General features: G+C 44.4%; 1 protein-coding gene and 1 long non-coding RNA gene across 2 annotated transcripts in view; one reads left to right on the top strand and one right to left on the bottom strand.

The window, feature by feature from the left end:
- PCSK2 (proprotein convertase subtilisin/kexin type 2) overlaps window positions 1–7,605 on the bottom strand; it is a 111,534-nt gene extending 103,929 nt beyond the window's left edge. The window contains exon 1 of the mRNA XM_075035507.1: window positions 7,143–7,605. Coding sequence (XP_074891608.1) covers window positions 7,143–7,331 — 189 coding nt within the window. The 5' untranslated portion in view covers window positions 7,332–7,605. The remainder of the gene's footprint in view (window positions 1–7,142) is intronic.
- LOC142034381 (uncharacterized) lies at window positions 6,807–9,679 on the top strand. Its single transcript, XR_012651623.1, has 3 exons — window positions 6,807–6,975; window positions 9,286–9,340; window positions 9,557–9,679. It is a non-coding gene; the product is annotated as an uncharacterized LOC142034381 (long non-coding RNA).
- Window positions 9,680–12,777: the final 3,098 nt, after the last annotated feature.

The following is a 12,777-nucleotide window of genomic DNA, read 5'->3' as shown; positions in this document are numbered from 1 at the left end:
GAGGAATGAGAGCTTCAAATAGGGCCCCAGACAGAGCCACAACATATGGGATCCCAAAGTTCAAACACATACAGGCAATTAACCTATCCGTATGTTGCAGAGTCCAGAAATAGCCTGAAAGTCATCTACAAGAAAGCTATCTGGGCAGAAGGAGATCCCAGACTGACAGCGGGATGGTGATACCATACTAATGAACTTTGTTTACCTAGTGCTGATATTAAAATAATACCTTTGACTATAAATTCCATAGCGCAGGTCTGAAATAGCTAAGGAACTGCCAGACTTGAAGTGAAGGAAACAAAGCCAGAGATCTGCTTCCTATACATTAATCCTGCCTCTCCTGGCATAAATCCTGAACCTCATTTGCATGGCACAGAAATCTCCACACACCATCATGATTCTTCTACACGGAGGCATACAAAGGAGAGAAATAACCTGGGGAGCTGAAGTCACTACATGCAATACTTTGAAGGGATTTCAGAAGAGTAGGAAAAGGAGCATCACCAGGGTTAGGAGACATGGTACAGGGCCACAAGTGGTTTCCTGCCACGAAATGTCAACAGAGAACTTGTGGCTGCTCTGCTGGTGGTTCCCCCACCTCTCAAGTATTCTCCGGAGCAGGGGCTCTAGCAAACAGGTCAGGGGGCCACTTCTGGTTTCCATGGTGTCATGCCATCCTAAAATATCTGGCCAGGGAGGCTGGCTCCAGTCTAGGCTGGTGGTGTGCTGGCAGCCTCTGGCAGAGAGGAGCCTGTGTGAGCTGTTCCCACTCCACTAGTTTTGGCAAGGTGGAGAAAGGAGCAGGCGGCACCCGCCAGCTTCCATGCTTTGAGCACTGATGCTCCTCAGCTGCTTAAGCCCCTCAGACCTGGAACTACTTCTTGGAGCGGAAAGCTGTCCCTGGTAGCTTCATACCACACCGCAACAAGCTTTCATCAGGCAGGTACTCAGGGCTAGACTGCAGGAGATAGGCTAGTACACACCATGTTCAGTTCTGATGTGCTGGGATCACAGCATCCTGCAAATGCTTCTTTGTATGTTTTCCACTTTTCTCCTTCACACCAGCAAACTAAATATAATTTAAATGAAAACAAATAACTGCACATCCCCAGTTGGGCTGCAGCATCAAAAAAACAAGTGAAAAAAGATTTACTCGCAGCACATTTCCTGGGTCTCTACGACATGTTCAATTTCGCCAATAAGTTCAAGCAATATGGAATAAACATAATTATAAATGCAGGCATCTTTATAAATAGCTAGAATTTTGTATCTTTGTGTTTATTGAGCTGTAGCTCAGCAAACAAAACTTATCTGTAAAGGTAAGGTTTAATGTGCATGTTTTGTCAAGAAACAGAACTACATGATGTATTCAAAACAGTAATAGAGCAATTACAGCAGAGATTTATAGTAGGGGAGTCTGACCTTCTTGTTTTACATTCAAATAATAAATGCTATGAAAATCTGACATGGTGATTATTTTATACCTCAAACAGAACACTCACCGCCAACAAGCAGTCAGTTTGAATCTCTGGTAGAGAAGCAGCTCTACAGAAACTGGATTAGGGAGGTACTTGAGCCTGTGGTTTACATTATTCTTCTTGTTCCTAGTTTACAGCTTTCAGATGCATAAGCAAGTACATTTAAGTAACAGATTTTGTTGTTGTTGTTGTTGTTTTGAGTTAGCCAGTTACAGCATTTGCTCCTGAGGCTACTTCTGCATCCAAGGCAGAATGCAAAATAACAAAAAAAAAAACAACCAAAAAAGCATCATTTTGAAAAAAATATCTGAGGCAAACGCCCTCCTAGCACAGCAAAACTCTTATTAAATTCCACTAACATTTCTCTTGAGAGTAAATAGGAGCAAATGGTACTTCCTAGTATGTGCCCAGTGGTACACCTGGATTCCACCTGCACAGAGCTGACAAGGGTCCTGACAAACGCAGATGGCTGCTCTCCCTGTGTCTCCCCAGTTACTTTCTTCCAGGGCTTTTCTGGAAAAGGGAGCTCTCCATCACCACCCAGCAGTGCACCTTCCCACAGCAGGATCAAACTCTTCCTGCTACTTAATTGCTTCTTCCCCCCAATTTAAACACATCAGCTCAGACTGTCTCTTGGAAACTGAAGCATTTGCTGTTGTGGTGAGATGACCTATTGAAATCTCAGTAGTTGCACAATTAGCATTTGCATGGAATTTACTTTTTCTTATCTTAGTAATACAAAATTGCAAGAGTGAAATCTAGAAAATTAAAGCTCTTGGTTTCCTCAAAAAACTTACATTGTACCTTCCATTTCTAAGAGGTTTTTCTATTTCCATAATAAAGGATTACTTTTGCAAACAAACATCCCTTCCTTTAGGCCAGCACAAAACACAAAGCTAATTAATTATTAAACATGTATTAGTGCATGGAAACACTGCAGCCTGAGGCTTGATCTCAAGTCCTTGAACTCCAGTGGGTCCATGCAGGGAGACCCTGGCTCTCTTCCTCCGCTTTGCATGGGGTGCTCCACAGCTTCAGCATCTGTTTCCACACTGAAGCACATCTGCACCCTCCATGCTGCCTTCAGCTAGCCAGAACTAACACTTCCATGAGCGCTTGGGTTAGCAGCACATGTGCAGGTAACACAGGCTTGTTTATCTGCAAAGCATGGACCACCACGTACGTGCACAAATTGGCTTGTTAATATATATGTGCACACAGGCTCTGCGAGGAGCCTGGCTAAGAATTCACCCTTCTTTCTTTGTCTTTGCTACCTACATAAGTATGAGGGGAAAAGAAACAAGAAAGATATGTATGTATGTATATAAACACATATCTATAAACACACATGCAGGCCCACATCCACAACCAGCATTTTTTACATGCACATAATCCCATCTGTCTATCACAGTGCATTCCGGCCACGCAAAAGCATATCCTGACACCTTAAATATCCAGCTAGGCAAACACCTCTTCTCCAGATTTAGGGGCTGATCTACACAGGAAGGGATTTTCAGGGCTTTAGCATATAGACCCCAAGATGAAATTTTCAGGATCCCTGAAGAAGATCCCAGCAAACAGCTCCCAAAGCTGCAAACCCATCATTCTGCCTCCTGGTCTGCCTTTGACACCACATCAAGTCCCAGCTCACAGGCTCCCAGCCTCTTAGATGCACAACTGGGCTGCTGCAGCAGGAAGTCTGGCTTCTTTATATGTTAAGTTTTGCTTTTGATAAGTCCATATTTATGCAATGTAAAAAAAAAAAACAAAAAAACAAAAAACCAAGCTCCCAACATTTCATCCAGAAATTCCTGGCCAGCTCCAGAAAGCTTGGTCCTCAACCAGCAGCCTCCTAAGCAAAAATGGGAAGCAGAAAAGTCACAGCTGTAAGAGGTACCTTGGGTTTTGCAAGATTTAGAGGGAGAGGTGATCAGGTGATACATCAAGGAAAAAACAGACCAGCTTTGTGGAACACAAAATTCTCCATATTTTGAAACCTATGTTTGGTTCTTATTTTAAAAGCTGAGGCCACTGAATGCTAACTGTTTAAAACCCTTCACTTCAGTGCTACCAGAAGTGGGATATTTAGCTATGGCATTTTGTAGATTGTCTCGGTCTCATTGTTGCTGATGAAATGGAAAGAGATGTCTAAACTCTGATCTCCAATTAGGAGACCTTTCCAAATGCTTCTTCCAACTCCCCTTGTTCGAAATGAATTAAGAATTGCAAGCTAAGGTTAGAAAGCAGCTTTTTTCAGCCTGCATTAAGATATGCATTCTGGTGGCAACCATGCCAGGAGGCAAATAAAATAAAGAGGGGGGAAAAAAAAAAAAGCTGTTCCTCTTGCAGTTCTCACAATTTAACATGTAGCTGTTAGGGGGGCATCCTCATAACTCCTGAATGCTTGAAGGTGGTAAGGCTAACCATTTTAAGAAAAGAATATGCTTTATCACAGTATCTCTTTTACCAGGAGTACATAGAATCAATTTTAGCAGGTACAAATGGATTGAAAAATTGCAAATATTAACAAAAAAAAAAAGTCAAAGAGCACAATCGGAGTTACAAAGAGGTCTGTATTTGGGATTAATTCAGGGAAAGTTAAAGAAAAATTGACCAGTGTTTTTGAGACTCTGTAACATGTTAGGATCCTAGATCTAAACACAGGCACCTGTTTACATAAGTACCAAGCCCTTCTTAATCAAATCATCAAGCACTGAATTTAAAGTACACATTTTAGCCCACCTGAAGTCTTATAGTGGTTTCAGAATGATGGTAGGAAGCATGGCCAAAGAATCAATTAGGAAGTGCATTGCACAGTTCATAACATTAATCTTCAAGGCAGTACTTTCTCTTGTATTTCTTCAGAAATCTGCTGTTCAGTAAATTTAATATGCACTTGCTCAGAGATTTGTTTGTTATTACGAAAAAACATGCACTAAAAATATGTAATTTAAAAATCAGCTCCCATAAAGTCATGTTAAGATAGATCTGTGATACATAGCACACATAAAAGAAAACATGCTCATATATGTCTTAAATCCACACACAGAAAAAAGCTGAATGCCCTTGTGGTCCTACTAGGAAAAGTCCCTGTGTTGAAATAAAGGTGACTATTTCCAGACAACGGCTCTTCTCCAATATGGGTAAAGGTAACTGGATTTGGTTTAAGTAAATAACTCATTATATTATCCAAACAGTATGTGTTGTTGAAGTATGCAAAGATCACTTCTCCTTGTGGTATAATTTGGGGGTTTTTTTGGTATTTTTTGAATATTTCATTAGACAGCATATCTACACATCGTACTTTCCCCCAAGAGTTTACCACTAACAGTTCTGTTTCTATACACACACAGAGCCATGTTCAACTTTCTGCACTGTTGTTATTGCCATGAAAGCTGAGTCTGCAGACTGTAAGCAGAGATGGTAGACAAGCCTGATGATAGCAAAACAGATTAGGAGACTCTTCAGTTCAGCAATACTGAAGAGACACTGGAGTAGATGGCACAAGTTTTATTAGCAGCTGACTATTGCCACGCAAGCCCCGTTACAGATTTCCCCTGCAGAACGGAGATTGCTATCAGCCTCTCATGGATTATCCTCCGACATAGACAGCTAAATACCAAACCCTACGAACTTCTCTATTCCCTAAAATTACTGCCTTGCAGATAGTAGAGTGCTATTTCCTCGTGCATTTGTGGAGGAGGGGTGGGAGGCTTTCTAGCTTTTCAGGGACTGGGATGATGTAACCCAGAAACCTCTTGGGACAGAATGTGCTCAGTACAGGAGCCACCGCCACCATCTGCCCCTTCAGCCCCTGCAAGCACACCCACATCACGCCACAGCTCTGCTAGGCTTCATTCCTAGAGACACTCGAGTCCACGGGAACAGCCCCCCCCGTGGCATGTGCTGGAAAGCAGGTAGTCTCCCCTCGCACGCCTGGGGGACTTTCCTGCAGCTCTCTGCTGAGATGAGCTACAAGACTTAGTTCCATGAAGAATCTGTATGACTCCTAATGTGCCCAAAGCACCCTGGGGAAAGGCATGGTGGAGGGGAGAGGATTCCAACAGCCCTGAAGCCGCATTTCTTCATTCTACAAAATCCACTCTCTCCCTGTCTCTTCCTCACGTGGGTCACAGGATCATATGAAAGCATCTAACAAAAGTAATAAGAAATTCAGCTATGCAGAAAAGTACCCTGCCCTCCTCATAAGGGCTTATCTGTCAGATATCCCCAGGATACTAGGGAGGGAGTACAAACAGTAAAGGAATAAAAAGGGAAAACTGTTGACCAAAGAGCCACATCTAAATTTCATGTAATAATACCTAATCCCCATAATGGATCCTTTCCCAAGGGCATCAGCAGCCCAGCTCTGTCACTATCAAGACAAGGCTGTAAGCCCAAAACAAAAGCATCTTAGCAGCAGCAGGAGTTGGCTGTGGTCAAAGCAACAACGATCTTGACCTCGTTTCTCTAATGAGCTCCCACTGGAGTTGAGACAAGGCAGCCCCAGGGAGGGAGTCTCACTTCATATGCTTTTTTTTTTTTTTTTTTTTTTTTTAAATCAAAGTCTTAAGCCACTTCACCCATCCAAGGCCAGGGTACCATTCTCATTCATTTCCTTAGAAGTAGAATCAGGCTCTCATTGCATAACTACCAGGGAAAGAAAAAAATAAAACCAAACAAGCAGCAGCAGCAATGCTCACAGCTTGCTTTTCCCTCCACACTCCTCCAAGCCAAGTGCTGCCTGGGCATTGTCTGTCAGGAACTGTATTGACCAGGACACTACTAGCCTCTCCCTATCTTCACCCGAGATCTGACTGTACCCTGAAATAGTTAGTGGTCTAATTATTATTTGAACAGGAGAGATTTCTAGTGGAGCTAGGCTCCCCAGGAGCCAGGACAAGACTCCCTGCCACTGTGGCTACCTCGGATTTCCTGGGACCTCAGGATAGGAAACAACCTCCAATGGCACTTGGAAGTTTCCCAACTTACGTTCATTAGCGACAAGCACAGATTGCTTATCATGCTTAATATTAAGCAGCTTCTTCAGCCTGGAGGCATCCTGTTTCTCAATGAGAATAACAGGGATATTAAGAAGCCACCAGCCTCACAAACTTGAGTGTCAAAACCCCTACGAAATCTTCCATTCAAATTGCGTGCAAGCTTCTGCATAGAGATGCGGCTTTAATTATTTTTTTAAGTGCTCCGAGCAGTTTCAATTACAGCCGTGCACAGGAAGCCCTGGGCGGCCCCAGCCGCTCCTGCGCCCGCAGGATGGGAGCTCAATTGGAGGATGTTTACACAGCAAGTCAAAAGGCACCGAGCTGCCATGTGGGAAACTCCTCTGCTTTCCAGTCCAAGAAAATCACCCTTTTGGGCCACTACCGAAGTGCACTCGCAACGGCTCTTGGCACCACTACTCGTAAAATCCCCTCGAAAGGGGAGTTATTAACGCGGGGACAGCCGGGACGCGACCCGCTCCATCCCTTCTCCCCAGGTAAGTCGCGGGCAAGACCCTACCGGGGGCCACCCCCGCGCCGCCAGGATGCTCACGGGCGGACGCCGCATGCCCTCAGCCCAACGTCAAGGGCACGGCACGGCACGGCACCGCCACCAATCGCCTCCGCGCACCTCCCCATCGCCGCGAGCCTGCGCGGGGCTTACCTTCCGCACCCCGCCGAAGCCGTGCTCCGCCGCCACCCGCTCGGCCTCCGCCTGGCCCCCGCCGTGCAGCTCCACCAAGAAATGGTTGGTGTAGACGGCTCCCCGGGCCGGGGTGCCGAGGAAGAGGAGGAGGAGGAGGAGGAGGAGGAGGAAGAGGGCGCCCCGCAGCAGCGGCGGCCCCGCCGGCATGGCCCCGCGCTGCGCGCCCGCGGAGGCAGCCCGCCGCGCCGCGGGGAGGGCGCCGGGCGGGCGAGGCGGGGAAGCGCCCAAAAGATTTGGGGGGGGGGGGGAGAAATTAAAATTAAAAAAAATTAAAGCGGCAGAGGCAGGAGGGGAGCTGGGTGGCGGGGACCGGCCGGGCTGCGGGGGGCTGCTCCGTGGTGCCGGCGGGTGTGTGCGAGAGAGCGTGTGTGTGCGCGCTGCCAGCTCTGCATTCCCAGCCCCTCCTCGTCTCTAATTCAGTGGCGGCCGGAGGAAAAGCACCAGCCGGGAGGAGAGATTGCCGCGCTGCCAATCATGGGCGAGGAGGATCGCTTCTGCCACCTCCAGCACGCATCTCCCACACAACCTCCCGCACGCCCCAAAGGCCCTCGCAACACCCCTAACGCCTCCCCTAGACCCCTCGCGCCCCCCTCTACATACCCCACCCGCACCTCACACCACCAACACAACCTCACACACCTTTCACACACACCCCCGACAGAGCCCCCCCCCCATTTACACCCGTACACCACACACCAGCCCAAGTTCAGCACCCACAGCAGCCCCCCCCATACCCCCAGCCTGCCCCAATAGCTCCAGCTCTTCTTCCCGTGGGGCTGGGGAGGGAACCCCGAGTGGAGCCAAACACCCACCCCCCACAGAGCAGGAGCTGATATGCAGGTGACTGTAGGGGCAGGAGGGCTAAGCGCTTTGGTAAAGCCCACACAGCCAGGGCCAGCATGCAGGTGGCTTCTCTTTTGGGCCCAGCAAACACAAAGTGGCTGGGAGTGCCCACAGCACACCTGTATCTAGCTTGCACCCTGCACCAGCCACTCATGGGGCAATCAGCAACATGTTGCCACCCTCTTTTTTGCAGAAGCCAAAGCCCAGGGAGGTGGTCAGGCAGACCTAGGTCAAAGTCAGGGGAAAGCCTCAGGCCTAGGGCCCCCCACTCTGCTCTGAGCACTAGCCCACACTGCCAAGCAGCTCAGCTGTGCAGAGACATGCAGGAGTCCTGGCTCCCTGAGCAGTCCCCAAACATGAGTTTGCAGGGAAATCACTGGCAGGAAAGCACATAGGCATGCCCTGTGATGAGTCAGCCAAGGACGGGAAGCATTCAGGGTGCTGGTGGGATTTCAGAGTGGCAGCACCTAAGAGGATGGGAACTCAGCTCTGTAAAAAATAATCTGCCATCTCCAAAACTCCAAGTGGAAATGAACAGTACACAATAGGCAAGTTTATGTCAAGGTATAGTTTAGCTTGTTCCTACAGATCTGTTTGTTAATTTGTCATGCCAAAGGTTAATCCTTTGATGGATCCCTGAACAGTTCCCTGGGACTCAGAGCACAGAAAGCATGGAAAGTTAGTACTGCCTTTAAAACAAAAAAAAATATAGATTTACTGTAATCTATTCAAGAAATGGTCAAATGGAGTACAGAATTTAAATCAATCTGGGAAAACAAAGGAAAACAGCAAAGATCACGAGTGAGACTCTTCCATTATCCTGAAATGCTTTAGAAAATGACAGAAGAGCTCACTGCATGATTGTGAATCCAAATGAACATTGGTTTGTCATGAGAAATTATTGATTTCCTTTCTCTGGAAAAAGAAAATCCCTATTCAAACAGAAGGGAAATGGTAACTTGGAGCCTGATCTAAAGCCCATTTAAATCAACAGAAGTGCTGTAAATGAATGACTGATGTCGAAAAAAAATCAAACACAAGGGAAAGGTAAAACATTAGAAACAATACAGTAGAGAAGGAAAACATCTTTGCAGCCTCATTAAGAGACTATGCCAATACAATTCAGCTTCTAGTTGCCTGTTCTAAGCATAGACAGTTATTAAAAACAACTTTATATGTTATTTCTTTAAGCCAAGTTACGTGTTTTCATCAATATTCAGCAACACCTCTCCTTATAATATCTTTCTGCATATTAAAGCAGATCCTGCTGCATGACATGTTTCCAGGTGACCTGGGGCCCGTGAGACTCTCAGGTCAGTAATACCTGCTGGTGCCTGCTCAACAGCTGGTGGAGGCCCTACTGTTTTCCATCCACAGCTGTTTCTCAGGATCAGAACTAAAGGAAAATAAAAAAGCAGGGGAAAGGGATTTTCTCTACTTTAAATTCCTGTCTATGAAAATATATATATGCCTTTCTTCCCCCAGAGGTCTTCCCTTGGTTGACATGCTTCTTTCCATTTTGTTGCCAGTCCATAGAAGGAGGAACATCAATTACAAAGGCAATGGAGCAGCCCTCCTGGCTCCCTCAAATCAGCAAGACAAGCTCCTGCACACAATCAGAAACCAGGACCATATGACAGGTCTGGGTGAGGAGTGTGACAATCATTTACTGCATATCTTCTGACATCCCCAACTGCCAGCTGACATTACCACTCTGCAAGTTGGTGCCACTGAATAACTAAATGGCAGGGACATTGCAATGCTGAGGAGATAGCACCAACTGGCTCTAGCTTATAAGCTCTACAATACAGAGCTTTGATGGTTTTGTCTAGGTGATGATTTTAAAAAAAAAAAAAAAAATTACATTGGGGTTAAAATAACAACAAGAAGCGAAAACTCAGTTCAAAGAGGCCATGTAAAGAAAAATGGTGATTAGGAGTTGATGATTATAAAAGTTTAAGACCAGACTAGACCACTGGCATTTCTAACCTAGCGCTTCATGTAAGCTGTAGTGTTTATCTGTATTAATTCTTGCTTCTGGTTCGTAGTCCTTTTTTTTCTTAGTGTACCAATCTTGAGTTAAGAATCAAGGCTGATCTATTACAGCTATTGTGGAACGTTCCAATGATTGCTTATAGCCATTTGTAAAAAACTGTAACTCTGCCTGTCTTTAAAATACTGATTGGTTCTGCATTGACTTCTCGGTGTTGTTTTTATTACAAATTTGTCCATAGAACTACTGAACTTTTATTGAACTCTTCCTCCCCAGATTGTAGCTTTAAGGTTGTGATGGTAAAGACAACTAGATAGCACTCTTTGAGTCTCTGTGTAAGGCATATTTTCCATCCCTACAACCATTCCCATTAAATCTTTTTATTCCTTGAATTGTGAACCATAGCTGCATCAGATATTTTTTCAGCAGAGTGCTAAATCAATGTTACATCACATTTCTTTTCTTACTGGGTACCCAGTGTTTCACCAGCCAAGGATTTCATTCAGTCTCCTTACCACTGAGTTTCCCTGCAGTGCAGCAGAGTAGCCATGCTGACTTGTATACCTCATCTCCCTCAAGCCCTCTCCAGGACTGCTGCTCTCTAGGGCGGGTTATTATATCCAGCATGGCCAATGATCTTTGTCACTATGTATATATTATCCTACTTTGTTGAAATACACATCATTTTCATGCAGCTTTCCAAACAATCCAGATCACTCGGCAGTCCTCTCATAGTTTACAACTTCCTTTTTTAACCTACTCACTTCATCAGTAATGAATTTACATTGATGTACTGGATTTAGCAAGATCTTACAGAGATCATTTCTTGGCCCCAGTCCTCCAGAACCTCTGCAGAAACAAATCAACTTCAGCAATGATTCCCACTTTGTAATCGTTCTTAAGAATCTAGCATTTAATCAGTTTTTAGTCTGTTTCATAAAGGCCATCTTGATTTTGTATCCAATTTATTCATTGACATGTCATGCGATATCATGAGTCTCCTGGACACAAGCAATGTCATAGACATGATGGATCAAAAAACCTGCTTTTCTTTTTTTTTCCAACTTCATCAGTTGGTCCAGTAAAAGTGACTAAGGTTCCCCATAAATTTTGACTCGTCTAACAGAATGCAAGTAAACAACACTACTAGTTTTACCAATCAAAACTACAACAGTGTTTAAAAAGTGATATAACACTAGTTTAACAACTCCAGTTCCTAAGTGGATTACTGACTACATTTTTAAACAACCATTAAATTACTACAATTATTTTACAAATAGTTGTCATTCAGTAGGAGGTCAACAAAGTACTAACATACACAGGAGATGTTTCTTTCCCTGGCGATTGCACAGGATGGTACCATGCCAAGAGACCAGTATGTCAGAGGAAGTTGTAAGAACTCACGTCTTCGCTGTGGAAGTCAACCAAGTCCTACTTACAAGATTTACATTGCTTTCATCTTTAATTGTTCATCCTAGCAGATGTGCGAGCAGTAGCATTCTGAAGAGCTGGAAACAGACTATTGCAGTCATCAAATTTCACATGTTACGAGAGAGTGAAACATACAAACATCCCTCTGCAAAAGTCTGAGTCTCTCTTAAACCGATCTTTCTGAAGCTGTGAAGTGAGCATACAACCATGCTTTAAGTGGACTCTGGAGCAGTCTCGAAGATAATACCTACATTTGAAGCAACAGAAATGGGACTAAAAAGGCATGGGAAGAGATTTCAAAAGGAGAGAATTGGATGCATAGTTAAAAAGCTCACAGTTGAAAGAAAGTGAAACAGTATTGTTTGACAGTCTTGTTTAGAAGTTACTAGGGAATGAACAAACCTATATGAAGAAAAACAAGAATTAGAGCCTTATATTCTCTGCATGTCAAGAACACCAGGGAACCTGTGTAATTGAATGTACAGTATGAAAAGAATAGAGTGAAATGCTTTCAGGAACTGCCACAGCAGTTGAGTGGACCAACTCACTGCTATGGGTTGGCCGAGTGGACCGATTCACTGCTATGAGTTGGCCCACTTCAGCTACAGGATAAAAGTCACTTCAGAAAGATTCCAGAACAAGCACTCTAAAGGTACATGTATTTATCAGCCTTGCTGTGGATCATCTTATGACAGTATATAAGAACAAGCTTTCAACTGGTTTGTTTTGATACTGAGCAGCACAAGTATGAGGAAAGCAAAGCAGAAAGCACAGTAAATGAATTCAGAGAGAGCACAGCTACATTGCTCCACTTTGGGCTGGTTGCCAAATAAGCCGTGACTGTCTTAAAGGGGGTTTTCATAAAACACATCTGGGCCATTTGAGCACAACAGTGAAAAGATGGATGTATGAGTTACTGTAGCAAACTGATGAAGCCAAATAAAACCAGTGTTTCTGTGCAGAGGTTCTAGATTAAAGAGCTTGGGATACAGTTATCTTAGATGACTTCAAGATCATTTACCCTATTTACAAATACTCATCTGAACATTTTCATTGCTTTATACTATTGCAATAGTTTATTATTGTTACAAATGTATTAACAATGGCAGCATTATTTACAGGCATACAGCTCCCGATCTGCTATATATTTTAAATGCTGTTAGTGAAGAGAGGGGGCTACAGCAGGCACCACTTTGTATCTAAGATATGTGAACCCAAGAAGGTTGACAGTTACAAAGCTCAGGAATTAAGAACTAAGATGAAATATTTCATGTCATCACTGTGTGGGACTGCACGGACCTTTCAAGCATAAAGGACACTTGAAGA

The sequence above is a fragment of the Buteo buteo genome, chromosome 9 (genome assembly GCF_964188355.1).
Source record: "Buteo buteo chromosome 9, bButBut1.hap1.1, whole genome shotgun sequence".
NCBI classification, from domain to species: Eukaryota; Metazoa; Chordata; class Aves; order Accipitriformes; family Accipitridae; genus Buteo; species Buteo buteo.
Note: the sequence above shows the minus strand (reverse complement) of the source record. Positions and strands in the feature narration are given on the sequence as shown.